Raw genomic sequence first — 17,234 nt, 5'->3', positions numbered from 1 at the left:
AAGCTGGTTGATGATCAGCTGGCTTTTGATCTTTTCGCCGAGCTTGGCAACTGGCTTGCAAACGTTTCGTTACCATGCTTCGCCATTTCGTCACCCACCCAACTGCGCACTGATGATGTCTCCTCGTATGGTGACGAAACGTTTGCAAGCCAATTGCCAAGCTCGGCGAACAGATCAATAGTCGCCTGATCAACAACCAATAAACTCACTCGAGGTACCAATATATCAGTGACTTGGTGTTCTCGAGCGTAATTCTTGAAGTCGGTCGACGGCGTCAGTGGCTTAAACAGCTAGTTCGTGTTCGGGTCGGTAGTGGTGATCAGTCAATGACTGAACTTGCACGGGTCGGCTGCATTCCGGGCTGCAGGTGAGCGCAGGTGGTAAACATGAGCACCTAAATGGTGGTCGAAACTTTCCACAATCACCACGCGTAGCTCGATTTAGCTGAAGTTGATTCGGACCGTTAAAATGAAGGACGAATCAGACGTGGTTCGGTCGACTGAGGAAAAGAACTTAAACTAGGTGAACACATCTTACCTTATAGGAGAACATGTTTCCTAAACAACTCACTGGTAGAACGCGAGCTATCAAACCTGAATCCAAGACATCAGATCAGCTATCAGTCGTCAATTTAGATGCTCCGGGGAGTCCCGAACCAACTGTTTTCATCCTGGTCGCCTCCGGAATTGCACAGAATACAAAAACGTGGCTTAATGAGTGTGTGGGAACTTGTGAATGGTACACTTGCCCATTTGACGACTGCTGAGGAACGAGGAGTTCAGTCCGTTCAAAGAACAAGCTGTCAAGAAGCTGAATAAATGAATTTCAAAGGAGACAGTTCCATTCCTTAGTTATGGTCAGAGGAGTCCCCTCGCATGTACTGTTCACTAGTTAGCTATTTTTTGTCTTGGTGATATCGCATCTAGTTCTTACATTCTGTTTCGACAGTGGTCAGTCACACCCTGTCATAGTCTGAAATTAATGGTTCGGGCGGTAGTTTTTAAAATTTGATTGTTGTGATCGTACTTTCTGAGAAAACTGTCATGAATAGAAAAGTCTTTAGTACAACTTTAGTAAATCTAGAATCCATGAGATCATCTCGTGAGCATGTTGGTTCTGTCGAACCAGTGTAATTGTCTGAAACTTGGTGCTTGTGTTCCACGAGTAGTGGTTAACGGCCCTATGGGGTCTCTAGTGAACTGAACAAATTACTAATGTAAGCCAGATACAAAGTTACAAGGAGAAAGATCCAAGTAAATCTTGACTCACAGTTCAAAATAGAAGATTCCACAGTTCCGTATTCCGTTGAACCACCACACCAAGAAAAGTTCTATCTTCCTCGTATTCCAAATCTCCGGTGATCGCAATATTAATCCACAAGTGTGAATATATTAGTCCAGTGTTTGTAGCTGAAATGTTTGTTCATGTTTAGAGTTAGTAGTAGTCAATTATGGCCAACCGGGGGTCAAAATAAGTCACTCAGCAAAAGTCTCAAAGTCACGTTGGACCCAAGAAGCGGGCGGTTGCGGTTGTATTCCAGTAAAACAAACTCTTGTACAGTGACGTGACTGATACTACTGGGGAAAAGGGAGATGATACTGAGCATGAAAAAGAGCAGTTTACAAGTGCTAAACACGACTTTGTACGAAATTTAGTTGGACACATGCACTCCAAACTCTCTCTCTCACTCGGTTGAGCAACGTATGTTTAGCGTGAAGCAGCTTCGTTCTTATACGGTGCGATTGCTAAAGGGACCATCGGAAGCAGGCTATTGTAGCTATGTAAGACCGAGGCTGTTTGATACGTCACTGCCACATTGCAGCCTATTGAACTCAGTCCGGCATCCGAACGGCCAGCCTCGTCCCACCTGCGGATGCAGCTGCATCGAACGGCCTATACAGCGAGTCGCTTCGTTGATAACGCAGCCATCGATAATTGGGTCATGAGTTCAGGTGCGAATGTTGGGTCTGTACGTGCTCCTTACCTGTTATTGTGTCTCGATTCCACTACTGGCTGTTTCGGATATTCAGTGGGCCCGAAAATTCAGCGACTGAGCATGTGTGCTTACAGACTATCGGCAGGTGAGGAATTCTAAATTATGCTGCAATTGACTTTGTGTGTGCACTTGAGTGACACGAAGCTAAACTCACCGATGGTTTCTTTGAAACTGAACCGCAGGTCAGTCAAACAGAGCTAACGCTCACTGGTCGCATCGACGAGTGACCTGTGTAACTTCACGGTCACCTGTCACCTGACTGCCAGGAATATGCTATTCCAAAGACATAATGTCGGGTCCAAATAACGCTGCACGTGGTTCATATTCACTTCATTGTAAGTCTTTTAAAAAAGTTTGATCATGACAACAGGAACGTCGGATTATAATATCTTAGTCCACGACGCTGTTTTGACTTTTAACATTCTGTTTATTGTTTGCACTGGTCCGAGGAAAAGCGTACTCAGGCGATTCAGCCTAAGTTGAAGAAATTACTCACAGAATTTCGAATGAAAACTCTTTGCTCTCGGGTTTTTCATCAGTTGCACTTACTCGTGACAAACACAGAGAATACGCCGTTTTGTGATAATGAATTGAAAAATCGCATACTGTCATGCACATTTATGGTTGACTTTGGTAGTCTGTCAGTGCTGTACACTTCATGGGGCACGTAGAATGAAACATCGATAATCAGCGTATCACGGGCAACAGATGTCCCGATCTTTCCCAACTAGTTTTCCGCCGTCTTTGGGTGACAGGAACATTGACCGAGTCAACTACATGGAAATAGTCTTGGAAGCTTCAGGAATCACGTGTACTGCTCCTGCCAACGAAATTAATCTACCTCTTCCGAAGAGTGTCTTAGTCTATCCAACCTGTGTAAAACGTATACCGTTTGGCATAAGGTGCGTCTCGAGAAGCAGCTGCTTTCGCCTCAAAAGATTCGGTCACTTTGAATTGCGGAGACTATTCTTCAAACGGATGACTTTGTCTTCCTGGGCAGTTGTTCTTCCGTATCTTCAGCCTAAGTAACATCGCATCAGTGATGGTGTGACGGTAGGTACTACTGATGGGAGCATGCGAGTAGTATGTTCTCTCGTGAAACCGCTTCGCGTCTCGTTATAAGGGAGATCTGTAGCGGAATTTACGTAGTTGCTTTGTAGCATTTGCTTGCATTTGAGTAGCAGTCAATGAATATCCAAGAAAGTTTAGGAAGACACGTTCAAGGAGAAGATGGATATTCAGTTTTGTAAACAAGAAGCATATGAGAGTTCTGCTCCCCTGTCCAATAGTCTGTAGCCGTTCAGTTGGTGTTTCTCTAATAAACAGCTCCGCAGCGAAAGCCTCCTTCCTTTTAAAGGTAGCCGTAGTGGAATGTCCATTTACACTGGGACTTCTGAGCAATATATTCCTAGACATTGATACGGAGCAAAAAAGTTTCCATTTCACGAAGTGTAACCTGGAATTCCTCAACTGCTGTACACAATCCAATCGCTGAATATTGATGCTCACCGGACTGGCGAAAGAGCCAGTTGGAGACTCAAGGCACAATAACAGGTCAGGGGTACGTACAAAATGAACATTCGCACCTCCACCCACTACCCAATTATCTGTTGCCAATGCAAGATGAAACTGAAGCTGCAGCTGGTCAGATCACGCTTGCAAAAATGATAATGTTGACAGACGCTACTCAGATTCGTGCATTCTATCAGTTGACCACATACGAAGTCCTGGTAACTTCCCGCTCGCAAAAAGTCCTTTCTAGCGAAGTATGCTCATTCGCAAACTAATTTGGTTTTGCGAGAGACTCACCTGGAACCCAGCTGAATCTCTCGTTTGTGATGTTTCTAGCTGGGTTCTAGGTGAATCTCTCGAAAAACCAAATTAGTTTGCGAATGAGTGTATATTCACTAATTTCGTGCACTTTGGTCTCAAGTAGAACATAAGGTTGACGGAAACTCGGGAACTGCGCCTACCTGATGAGCCCCAAGGAGGGCAAACAGGTCGTGGTCTGTCGAAGAATTTTCAGCAACCCTATGAGTAGTGTGTTACGAAGTCCTTGCTAGTTTGAACATGCGCACCGGCAGTATGTTTTTGCTCTCTGAGCATTCATTATTGCGGTATCTGTAACCTCACACATATCCCTTATTATTACTTTTTTTCGGGTCATTTTGGTCGGCTTTTGGAGTTCAGTACGAGTAAAATTTGGTACAGCAACTTCCGATTTGCATTAAAAATTCATTACACCTTCAACACTTGGTAAAAGTATGCGTAAAATGTGAATCAAACAACTCGAGTGTTCTTGGTTGCCTCATGAGAATCCCAGTCGATTGGACACCAGATGGCTTTTGTGCCTTTCTGGCGCAAAGTTCTGTGTTCCATTGAATGAGATGTTTGACGGTTAGATCCACTGTCCACGACTGAATACGTCATCCGACTACCCTCATCTTCCCTCCGAACAAATACATGATTACATATTTTCGTCTCCCGGAGAACATATTTTATGATATGATATTTAGGACTAATATCAGCTGCCTGACAACTACAGACTGAATATGGATTAGTAGATAAAAAGACCTACTGTGTAATAAGAAACTTAATGATAAATAACCAGTCAAAAACTTTGTTCGTTTGTAAGTAATGCTTGACAATTTGGATCATGTGTGTCCGTTAGCCCAAAAGTACACAAAATTTTCCACTGGACTGAATGAGTATCAGTGCTACTTAAACGTACAATGCCATTCTTCTGCATAAAAAGCCAATTTACAGCAATCCCAATACATCCATGCTCCGTAAGTACCTATGTATTCTGACATTCGAATACGAAGACACCTTGTATATTACAGTTGGAAATCACCCAAAACAGCGCCTTTCGTGTGGTTTGGGTTCGATTGGCTGGATATGAAATCTGTACTTTTAGTGTTTATTGAAGAGGGTGAAAATAGGAACATGGCATTAATAATTTGCACGAAAAAAGTCCATTTTTCGGTACCTTTGCCTCGAAACGAACTCACACAAGTAGCTGGCCACTAAAGCTCAGTGTGTGCCGCATCGCCGTTTATTCTGCATCTTGTAGACATGCCAAAGAGACTCGATGGTTTCTGAGTGAGCTCCAATCGTTCGATCCACAGTTTTCGGTATGATTAAGCGTCGGAGTCTGCAAAAGCCACCAGGCCCAAACTTCGCGAAGAAGGTTCTTCCGGTCAACAGCGGTCGTGTGGATAATAGATAAAACCTCTGAGCAGAATTTGATTCATGCCAAATTTTTGGACCAGCAATAAATGAATAGAATTACTGTCCTAAACTCCATCCTTGGCCGCTCCAGCCAAGTTCCCTTTCGAAGACCGATCTCTTGCCGACATTGTCGCGCATTACACCTCTACCTGTCAGAAACATTTGAAAGTGTCATTTGGTGGCCATTGTTGCATAAACGTTGCTGATGGATCACTGCGTGGCTTTGCAAATAACGTATTGCCGTATGCATGTCATGGACGAGAGTTGAAAGCATCAGAAAGTTTATTTAAGGTTTTACGTCCGAACGGAGAAAATTTTTGCACAAAATGAGCCTAGATGCGGATAAGGAATTGTTTTCATCAAAAATAGGTCAAGGCTGTATGCGTACACTAATTTGGTGTTGGCAAAAAGTGGAGGGGCTTATCTGGAAAAGATCCGAGACACGCTCACTCCAAAATTGCTTCATCACATGTGCCCTCTTTCCTTCTGTAAATGAACATTCAGAATGATATCGTTATACCGCCAACTTGCAGAAGGTATGAAGTTGAAAATCATACTTAACGAGTCTAAGAGTGAAGGTGTCTTTTCATTGACTCGGATATAGAAGCATGCTGATACTAAATTGAGTACGAAAATTAAAAAATAACTAACATACTGGGTGTTGGTGGGATACGGAAAAATGTAGGTGGACTAATAGCTCAATCGTTGGTGGAAAAATGTAGGTGGACTAATAGCTCAATACTTCAATACTTCTTGCATATTATCGAAAATGTTTCGTTTTGCCAAACATGCTGCGTGATCGGCTCTCATGATCCAGCTAAATTAGGCTCAATTTACGTTGATTTGGACAACTGCTGACTCACAATCGGGGACCTGAAGTGATGGTAAACGAACCACTAAATGCTTCCAGTGGTCACTGCCATTTTCGATAAGCCTAGAAAGGACAGGATGGAACTGTGTTGCGCTTGGCCTCATCTGATTTGGTCTGGACGCAATACTGAATAGATAAAACAGGATTACAAGGCTAGGACTAGAGGCTGTGATCTGTGCGGTGGTTCTCAAGCAGATGGGTAGTTTTCGGGTAAAAGTAGCAAAATGACCCCCTGCTTATTTTTCATTTGCGTGCACACGCCTAATTTGATTTCGCTGAATATTGCCGGACTTGTCGCGACAGATCATCCAATGCGCGCACTGACGATCTCTACTCGATTCGTGACATGTTAGTAAGTTAGGTGACAAGGTCGGTAAACAGATCAACTGCCACCCGATTAACAGTCAATCAAGGAATCCGAGGTTACAATATTCAGACACATTGCCAACATGTGAGTGCATTACCTTCTGGTAGGATGTCAACTTTTCTCGCTCTGAAGTGAGCCATTTAGGTGGAATCACTACTAAGAAAATATCGTGGAATAGGATACACCATTAGACTGTTTGTCGCTTGCTCTTGCGCGAGCTTCGACCAGGCTTTAGGTTGTAGGGATCATATCCGTCGAGTACAGTTCTCAAATTGCTTTGCTATGGGATGCTGAGCCACGGCGATTGCAGCGCGCATGGTAGTTGTGCTGATGGCTACCTGAACGAGGAACCCTGAAGATGGAACATGCTTTATGCATCTGAAAATGCTACATGCAGAAGTGAAGTGGCCGTTCAAATGGAGGAAATGAACTTCGACCGCACACGTATAGCTCAGCCAGGACTAAAGTCGCTCACGGAACGGACTAGCGCTGAAACACTAGAGATAAGCACAGCTGAACTGCGTCAACCGCAGTGATAAAGCCAGCATCCCGTCTATCTACTGCACACAGTAATAGACACAGTGGCCAGAGGTCAAGCTAGAATCTCAACAATGACGCATTGCAGGCGACACAACACACGCAGGCACACCCCAGTCAAAGTAGTCAAAATTACGCAGGTAGTGTTCCGTCATGAAAAAAAATATATACCGCGGTATCTCGAATACCGTATCGTATGAAATATCACGCGCCAATAGCAGCAATCGCAGCAGTCAGAACCAAATTCGGTAGTAAACCACAATCAAAGATCATAAGGTTGACGGAAACTCGGAGACTGCGCCAACCTGATGAGCCCCAAGAATGGCGAATCCGGTCGTGGGCTGTCGAAGAGTTTTCAGCAACCTTGTGAGTAGTTTCCTTCACAATCAAAGATCTTCACTATCAGGGTTACAAGCGAGAAATTACGGACGATTTGGGAAACTCACTCCAGATGGACTGAAAATTAGCGATCTTACTTACGACGCACGGTTTTGTCACTACGAAATAAGCGATTATGACCATCAGCCTCAAACGGTTTTTCACGAAATAACTTCGAGAAGCGAACACAAATTCATCCATTTTGTTTCAACGCAGTAACCGTTTGGTTATTCATAACACTATAAACTAAGCAACAGATCAGCCAACTTGCCAATCGCGTTTTCTAGTCGACCATGTTGTTGACTCGTTTCGAATATTTTCTAACCAAGGTGAGGCTTGGATCAACCGGTCTGTGTGGCATACGTCAACGATCAAGCCTAAACTAGATAGCAGCTCAGAGGTGGCCGATTGCTCGACTGAGGGAATGGTTTGTTAGCATTCGTTTTGAGTACTATACTACCCAATTGGACGCTTTTTTTCGATTTTATGAAAGAATCGTGCGATAAAGGTATCACAGCTGTTGCGTTCCAAACTTTTTTCTTCAGTGATGAGGTGAACTTCGTGTCTGTGGTTACCGTCAACTAGATATATGCGGACTGTGTGAGTAACAAGTGGAGTCGAAAAGACTGATGATAGTATGACTATCAGTTGAATTCTAAGGCCTTAACTAAACGGAAGAGACGGCATCCCCTGTGCACAAGCTCAGCGGGAGTTCATGAAAAGCACGTGATTCTTACCACACATTGTTCAACAACCTGCGTGCTCCGACTCACCCGATAAAATGCACGGGTCAACTGCTACAAGCCGCATTCACTAGCGTTCAAACTACAGACAATCGATATAGAAGACAACTAGGCGCAAATTGAGGTTAACTTTCGGGCTAGGTGCTGCCGCAGTTCACTTCTAGTCATGTGCCAAACGGCCCTGCAGTTGGTGTGCAACTGTGAAGGTTTTACTCATATGCCCATAGGGTAACACTGTGATGAGGACAGTATTCAAACAAAACCCGATGTTTCATCCACAACGTTATTTGTGTACCATCTAAATGAGATTTCGAAGAACTACGATCCTATCGGTTCTGTTGACATCCTTCCAAACCCCGTGTGTAAATGGGACCGACTGGAAGCTCCGAAGGGCCTGTGCACAGAGGTTGCAGTGAACGTGGCGATTCTGGCAGACTCCACAAGAGTACCTAGCAGCGGAGATGCCTGCCAATATCGAGGGCGATAAATCAATGTTCAGGCGTATACATCATATCGCCCGTCATCAGACAGGAGAACATTACCAACAGGAAAAGGAGTCGCCTGATTTCGCTTACTGACGAGCCGAACGACTCGCCCTGGGATTGTCACAACTAATCGATCATTGACGTATCTGTCGACCGACGTCTAATGTTGACCGGTTTGGATAGACGAGACCGTTTGCCTCACTTTCAAGTGACCGATACGTGTTTGAACAGGCCGGTGTCATCAGTGGAGACACCCTTGGTTTGGGTTGCACTGCGTTATTCTGTATTATATGTTGCACTATTTTATGCTATCGTATGTATACTATATGACAGCCGACAAATCGCCAACTTCAAGTGCCTTACAAATAACTTTCTGTGACTACCGTTGCGCAGACCAATTGCCTATAACCAACCCGAGCACTCGTTGTTGCCAGGGCAGATACCAACAACTAAATCCATTGCAGCTTTATACAACTTGGGTCCCAAGCTTGCCTTCTTGGTTTTCATCTACATTTTACCCGTATTCTGCATGGAACACATTTTGTTGTATCGTGTTTATTCCTGGTATATCATTTTATGATTCTTGCGTGGATCATCCACAGGAATTCCACTGCTAAACCCACAACGTTGCCAGAAGTCGGTCTCCGTGAACACTCTTGTGCTGATTTACTAAAATTGGTTAATCACGTGTGCCCGAGTGCAAGCCACCGTGGTCAACCGCTGCGTACGTCGTACATTTCAAATAGTCAGTCCTCTCCTCATTAGTGAAGACATACTATACTAATGGCTCGAGAGCTGATCTCTCCCGTCCATTCCTTTAGGTTAACACCATATACAGAGCATTCAGGTTGGTGAATACGCGGTTCAACTCAAACATAATATGACATTACCTAACCTGCGAACGGACAAGTCCGGAAAGCGATGTCAACGCACCATGGGTTCCAGGAGCTGAGTGGCCGGCTCGGACTCCACATAGGTGTGCCATTTTGCACGAACGCGAGGGGTTTCCGGCTCTCATTTCGCACTGAGAGACGATAAAATTGTCACTGGGATTCTGGGAAACTGGTTACGGTACACGTGAGATCAATCTCGGCACGCTCTAAAAAGGGTGCTGGAACGGCTCAAGTACATATTTGACGAAATACTTACACCATCGTTGTTGTAGTGCACCCTGTAGCGTCCAGATGAAATGGTCCAATCATTCAAATGTCAGCCCTGAATTTACATATCCGGACGGAACGAAGGTCCGGCCCTTATTAGGAAGAACGAGTGGAATAAATAACTCAACATTCCGTGTACAAACTATTCTCTATTTCAATTTCCCGAGTTGGTGTGAAGGGAATCAAAAAAGCAAAGGGGAGCTCATAAAGTGGACAAAACGCAAGTAGTTAGGCAAGCAAGTAGGAAAATGTACGTGGTGACAGTGAAGATCAGTTGATCTATACAACAGGCACACAAAAAACGAATACGGAAAAGTCAGTCGTGTCTGATCAGAATTGTCGTAATCAAAAACAATCAATTCGAGACAATCACTGCAAGCGTTCCATTGGACAAATTGTCACGGTGGCAGAGAGTGCGGGTATCCGTGACGTACACGGAATCCACACGGGCAGGGGTGGTGATTGAATAATAAAACAAGCATAACAAGGTTATTGAAGGTTGAAGACGAAGCGGAGGTCGTGGTTGTGTATAACAAATCGGACACAAAAAGTGGCATCAAAAGAATAGCGAGAAAAATACAATAACAGGAGTAAAAACTTTCCAAATCTTCCCCGGGTACGGGTTTTCGCATGAGTAGAAGTGACAGGTAGGGAGGATGAAGTCGATGAACAATAGCATGGTGCCTACAGCTTGGAATTGGATCATACCTGGAATGAGAAAAAAACAGTGTTAGGGGAGGAGCGAATGCCAGATAAACAATCACAAAGCGCAATCATCACCCAATTCGGATAGTCACTGAATCAGGTTGATCCCCTCGCACAATTAGTTAGGCAAATTAGTGCTTGAACACGCACACGGGCAGTGTGACACACAGACACATAACTGGTACTCTCACACCGGTGTGTAAAAAGGGAACTTGCCTACGGCAGAGGTGGCGCGCGTGCGCCGACCTCGTCAAACCCTAAGCAACTGGGGCCGTTGGGTCGTTGTGGGACGGAGAGTGTAGCAAAGGCTTGGCCTCAGTGACCTTGAAAGGAAGCGATGAATGTTCGATAGGTGATGGAATACGGGAATAGTGATATTTGAGGCACGGTGATGAAATGACAACAAAGTAAGTGAAATAAGGAGTAGAGGAGAACGATCAGATATTAAAATCAAGTTGTCAGTTTGATGATTCCAATCGGCTTGAAATTACTTGAAGTTCCATGGAAGAATGCTTGATTCGCGGTCCTATTCACAGTAAATCGGATTCAAGCAAAAGAGAATTCATTAGCTCGGTGTGAACGCGCTAAACTTGAAACGCCAAACTTTGTCGAGGGGCGCGATAAGCCAATCACCGCTGTGTGGCCCCCGGAACAAGCGATACCCATACAAGAGTCGACGCAATCGCGTAGCTGTCTTAGCGTAACGGCGGCCTACGTGATGACAGTGACCGACCACAACCTCACTGCTACTGTCTGAGGCAGTCGCGGTTAGGCGAACTGGGCTGAATGAACAAGAGGGTGACCGCTACGCTATTCTGCAGTCTCAATGGTGAGTCACAGCAGATGCTATTGTGCCACGCGGAGCAAACAGCAACATCGACATTCTCACGAGCAGAAGCCAGTGCATAGAAGTCGTAAGATTCAGAGATTGGCTGGATAACACAAGCTCCAACAGGGATGTTTTTTTCACTGTCGAACTAACTAGAGCAGGTATCCACGGGAGTCCAGTCTCAAAAACCCATTTGTGAATAATAGATACATGAAGAATACTGGGTGTGGCCGATAAGTATAGCATTTGCTGACGAAGAAGAGCACTATTTACCGCAGTTCAGTCGTTCCCCCAACAAGTAGTGCCAAACAAGATCATTCGTTTCATTGCTTACCGATAGCTTTTCCGAAACGATTTCGCATTATACAAGGAACCATTATTTCAATGCATACATGATAATTGTTCACAGTTTGTCAGTAGGCACCGTATTAACGTCCGGGAAGAAACGTACGTTGGTAACCTGAATACAGACTCAGATTAGCCTATTTCGAGGATGACAGCTAAATGCTGCATGCGCGAACAAGCATCACAGGCGCAATGCGAAGAATGAACTTCTAATCATACAAAGCGGATGGATGGTCTCACAGTCTCGGGTCTCTAGCTTAGCGCGAGAGCCGAGTGAGAGATGCTTTTATGGGGGCCCATTAGCTGCACAATGGTCTTAGCCGTAAAACCTTTACGAGTGGAGTAAAACTTTTGGCGCCAAAATGTTGCATTTTGTTGCGCATATGCTCAAACCAAAGGCCATCCTAAAATACGCTCATATTTTTGCAGCTAACCAAGTTTCATTGTCCACTGAAGCGACCATACTTCTGGCTGAAAAGTCTGGTGGAAAAATTTCCCAGCATCGCTGAGACCCCAGGATGCCTAAATGGAGTTCAAAGGTTTGGATGCTACTCTGAATTCAATTGCCTGATTGCTTCAGTGTCCATCAGGGACACGTCATAGCTTTCGAAGATTCAGTTACATTGTGCGAATACGGAACGCCGCTTTTATGCCGACTGGGTTGAATGTTATATCTATCCAGTACACATACACAGACGGTATCCGTAGAGGGAAGCGCGAAGCCGGGTGGTGAAACTAATCTTGGGCTATTTTGTCAAAGGAACAATGTAGAGCGAAATCCATGAATTCAGTTAACCCCAAAATGCGGAAGCTGAACAACCCTGTCCTACGCTTTCATTTTATAAAAAAATCATTCAGCTGATGAAGCCATTCGGTGCCTAGCTGCCATGCCACCCGAAGGTTGCACGAGGGCTAGGATACTGCCAGGTTGCCCAAGCCTAGACAGGGGAAGTCGAGTGGCAGAGGTCGGGTTCGAACCACGGAAGTTCCGGTCAGTAAATTCACGCTCTAACCACTTGGGCTATCTCACCCCCAGTTTATATAAGTGAGTGATAGTGATCGAAGCTGTGACCGATGACAAACCAGTCGTACTGAGTTTATCTTCAGTCCATCGGGTTAACATGGTTAGATCAGTTAACCATACCTCGCCAGTAGCACGCTTCTATTTTCCTCTGCTGGTTTTCTAGACACTTGCTCTGACAGTCATAGATAAACGTGGAAGTCTTCGCTACCAGAAGAGCAGAAATGAGAAAGCACACCACGTAGTGAAGGGAGTGCAGATGGTTCTCATAAGACATCTTTATTTGCTTTCTCGGCGGGACACCCTACAGTAGAAATTTTGTTCTTCGCTGGAACTGTTTCCTTGAGGGCAGTTGCCTTGCTTTTTTACATCGCTCATAATGGCAAACTACTATGTACGGATTAGGATGACCTAAATGTGAGCTTGCTTCTTTACCGCAATTCAGTATGTCCGTAGACTTTATGAAGCGAACAAGGTCTGCCAACCGTTGTTATTTGGCGTGAGGTTGTTTAGTGAGATGGCGCACGAATGTGCGTCCCACAGCTGTGCGGCGGTTTTCACAAAAAATCTCCCTTTCAGAAAGGTCAGAATGCAGCAAGGAGAGTAGTTCCTCATTTGATAAGCTTTGAAAAGCAGTTGCCCTACCCGTCTCAGTCAGACATGGATACATTTAATCAAATTACTTCATCGAGAGAAATGAGTTTTCATTTCTGTGTTCCACTATACGGCTTATTCTTCCAGATGGTCACTCAACGACGCCTGGAATGGCTTTGAACGGGAACAAGCCCTGCAGAAAAGACCTGAATCGTTCGGTCAGACAGACAGACTAGTTTATCCGTGTTGTTAGCCGTTTGAGTGAGGAATACTGGTTGGATTAGATCGGGAGTGGTTCATGTTGAGTTTCGGCAGAATCGTGAATTCGGGTGATAAATGACACTCAAAAACCGGTTTCCAAATTACGAAATCTCCCCATATCGCTATCAAAAACCGTAATATTAGTGGTTATGGGTATCATCTATTACGTTGACAATGAAATTCCCACGTTTATTCTGTCCCCATTTGTAACCCCCGCTCCACTTTTGTGTTTAGTGTGTATATATGAACTGACGTTTGTTTGTCCTTACCATCTCACTCATTTGGCCTTGAGGTCATCTGGCCATTTGTAGCCGACTTTGCACGTGTGACTGTCGCACGTGGGAGCCTGTTTGCTTCCTTGGTTTGTACTTTTGTTGTCCAAGTGGACCATTTGTTTTGGACGCGTATCTACTGTCGAGGTTTCTATAATTTGCAAATTTGTCTAACACTAATAGTACCGTATAGAAGCCCAGTTCCGACTTTGTTTTGCCTATTCGGAGGTTCTGGTATTACGCGTCACTCGAAGATACCGTTCGCCCGTTACGATGGGTCTAATCATCCGGAGAACATGCGGAAATTCTTTGTAAGAAATATAGGAAGTGAGCATGTGATTTTTCACCACGCTTCCGATATACGATTCTTTGATTCTTGCTACACGGTTTCGGTCTGCACTGTAGGTCATAAATCAATCATTAATCGTTCAGCTGTAGCGCCCTTGCGGTGCCTAGCTGCCATGCTACCCGAAGGAAGCACGAGGGCTTGGCTAAGTTGCCCAAATCTACACAGGGGGAGTCGAGATTCAGAGGTCGGGTTCGGGTCACGGTCAGTAAATTCGCGCTCTAACCACTGAACCATCTCACCTCCAGGTAGCAACTGGTGGTAACACTGATCCCGTTATACTATCTCTAATTTCTTGGGAGCAACTTGAATTAAACTGACCAACTTAGTTGTATCGATGTGTGTGGTCTGTTGATAAAGGAAGATTAGCCTTCACAAAACGACACGCACAGAAAGCTGTGATTCATACCGCTGGCGCCTAGATGCGAACTCGGCTGTGGTATTGAGACTTGAAAACAGTCACATCTACAGACATGATTGTTCCAAATACAGCAGTCCTAAAAAATGATAGAATGTGGGTTGCACTAAAACAATTTCAGCCGTCTAAGGCGACTTTTTGGGCTTGGAGTTTTGGTGTTAAGCGGATTATCACTCTTATTCCACGAGTCACAGAACGAGATAAGATGATTTACCGACAGCCTTTGGTTCGTGTACACTTAAACAATCAAAAAAAGTTTTATAATCCGACACTTCGGTTGCCGCGGGCAACCTGTTAGAGGGATTTCTACGATCCGTTGACTGTAGAAAGGTTGATCACAGCAACCGAAACGTCGAACTGTAACATCGTAGACATGCTACATGAAAAGACAACTATGTGTGGAAGCACGAGGTGCACAAACGGAAATCGCAAAGTGAGGCTCCTTCGACACGGAAAGCGTGACGCAAAAAGGTGTTGGAGTGTTACGAATTGTTGACATAAATATGTTAGACTCTCCGCTGACCGACAAACAACCTAGCCGGTTGTAGGGGAACGACTGATGATAAGATATGCTAAAAGTGCGGTCATCGTCCTTGACTATATACAGGACAGAAAGCAGGCTTTGTAACCAATAGCAGAGGTGTCAGTCGCACAAGTGAGAAATTCTCAGTCTAATCTCTCATAGCCTCCAGAACATGGATTTGTGAAAGAGTACATTCAAAACTTATCGCTTTTTGGCGCTAAGCGAGATGACTGAGGCGATTGACCAAAGAGACAAGAATTCTATAGACCAGCTAGACTTCAAAATCTTTCTTTCGTTTAACTAAAGACATTCATCTTTAGGACTGAGATTCTAAGAACAAAACTGCCAAAGTGTGCAGTTGGGCAAAGAACTTTCTCAAGGGAGATTATTCTTGTGAAAGTTAGATACGGGCCGGCAACAAGCCGAAATATTGGTGGTTTGTTGTAGATCAAATGGCTGATGATCTGCTCACCGAGCTCGGCAATTTAGCTACAAACGTTTCACCTTCAACCGTGTGGAATTCATCAGTGAGCGATTGGGTGATGAGTTCCACTACGCCGTCAAAACCTTATTTTATCATCCGACTGTGCACATAAAACTCTCACTGTAAGGAATGAGTATGCAAGTATGGGGACAAGGAAAAAGAGAATCGGCAGTTTACCCTTGTTAGAGCTGAAATTTCTACACTAAAGAATCATCATAACAAGCTCATCTTGCAATCAAACGGAACAAACATCTGGAGGGTGAAGACAACGCACAAAACCTTTTTCGGGAGACAGATCAGCTAGTCTTCTGCCGAACTCAATAAAAACATTTAACTACATCTATGCTACCAAGGGTTCATAGGTTATCACGGCGACGCGTAAAACTGAGAAAGATTTCCGCAAATAAGGCTAGAAAACCTAACAGTAGGTTCTTCCTGGTTTAAAAGTATTGTGCCACTGAACTTTCTGTCCCAGTCTACCATCACTTGCGTCGTGTCCGTAGAGCATCACATATCGTCAATCGACTCTAGAATAGCATCCACACCAAGTCACCTCTACATGCCCAAAAACATTTACAAGAGTACTGGGGACATTGTTGTACAGAATCAGTCGACAGAATCCCAGTCGAAATGTGAGGCCTGCCAAGCGTCTCTGCTTGTGGACCGTTATGCTTCATTCTGCTCACTGATGATGAAACGTTTGCAATCGAATTGCCTAGCTCGGTGGACTAACCAACGATCATCCACACTACCTGTGAGCTACCAACTCAATAGCGAATGCTTGGAGTATGTCGCCAGGTTTTCAGTCATGGTAAGCTAGGGCTCACGACAGATATACCAGAGCTGCGGGGTTCACTTGTGACTGGGTCTGACACCACCAAGGATCAACCTGGGCGGACTGCTGGAATTTCCTCAGGAGAGAGTTACGAATGTGAAATTGAAGCTACGTTGTTGACAAAAGTTGTTTTGAAGTCCCAATAGAGAGCACGGTATTGTGTGCCACGAAACAGCTGACTGACTTGGATCAGCATGCTGAACCAAACAACCTACCAGAGGCAAATATATTGCTCCAGCCTCTCAATTCGCAACATACTACCCGTTCGACTGAAGGTTATTCAACATCGTAAGAGTATATCATGAATGAATGTGGCAAACGCGAACATACCTGAGTTTCCGGAGCTCTAGGCTTGGTACTGGACCAAGGTGATGTGACCGAAGTGTATGTGTCAATGTGGCTCTCTTTCGTGCATGTTGTGGTGATGACTGGAGACGCAGGACTAACGGTACCGTTTCGCTTGGCACGATGGGAAATGCTTCGTGTACGTACACACGCCACAAGAATTACAATCAACGTGACCGCCAAGACTGTGGAAATAGCACCAATAATGGTCAGAATGAGAGGCACTTTCTTTCGTGGTGCCAGGACCATGTCGGCCAACATGTCAACCGACTTCTTGTCCGCCACCGCAATCTGTTGGAAAATTCACGGGGGAAGAAGAGTTTGAATGGGGCACAGGATATGGCATTCGTTCATTCATTCATTCCGTGCCCAACTCAGAGTAGCGTAAACAGGGAGGTGGCCAACTCTGGACTTGGCAGAGGAGTATGAAGGAGATCACGAAACGCTTGGGTTCTGTCGATGCTACTCGCCTTCCAGGATGGCGACCG

The 17,234-nt window shown here is 44.8% G+C and overlaps 2 protein-coding genes across 2 annotated transcripts in view; one reads left to right on the top strand and one right to left on the bottom strand.

Annotated features, from left to right (window-relative positions):
• The window catches only part of T265_09678 (hypothetical protein), a gene marked incomplete at both ends in the record, with an annotated part of 27,000 nt that extends 17,440 nt beyond the window's left edge, over nucleotides 1-9,560 (top strand). Inside the window, one exon of the mRNA XM_009175833.1 lies at nucleotides 9,447-9,560. Within this exon, the coding sequence (XP_009174097.1) occupies nucleotides 9,447-9,560 (114 nt within the window). The remainder of the gene's footprint in view (nucleotides 1-9,446) is intronic.
• A 332-nt stretch (nucleotides 9,561-9,892) lies between these two features.
• Nucleotides 9,893-17,234, bottom strand: part of T265_09677 (hypothetical protein) — a gene marked incomplete at both ends in the record, with an annotated part of 80,807 nt that continues 73,465 nt past the window's right edge. The window contains 3 exons of the mRNA XM_009175832.1: nucleotides 9,893-10,476; nucleotides 10,690-10,796; nucleotides 16,732-17,037. Coding sequence (XP_009174096.1) covers nucleotides 10,731-10,796; nucleotides 16,732-17,037 — 372 coding nt within the window. The remainder of the gene's footprint in view (nucleotides 10,477-10,689; nucleotides 10,797-16,731; nucleotides 17,038-17,234) is intronic.

The sequence above is a fragment of the Opisthorchis viverrini genome (genome assembly GCF_000715545.1).
Source record: "Opisthorchis viverrini unplaced genomic scaffold opera_v5_297, whole genome shotgun sequence".
In the NCBI taxonomy this organism is placed as follows: domain Eukaryota; kingdom Metazoa; phylum Platyhelminthes; class Trematoda; order Opisthorchiida; family Opisthorchiidae; genus Opisthorchis; species Opisthorchis viverrini.
Note: the sequence above shows the minus strand (reverse complement) of the source record. Positions and strands in the feature narration are given on the sequence as shown.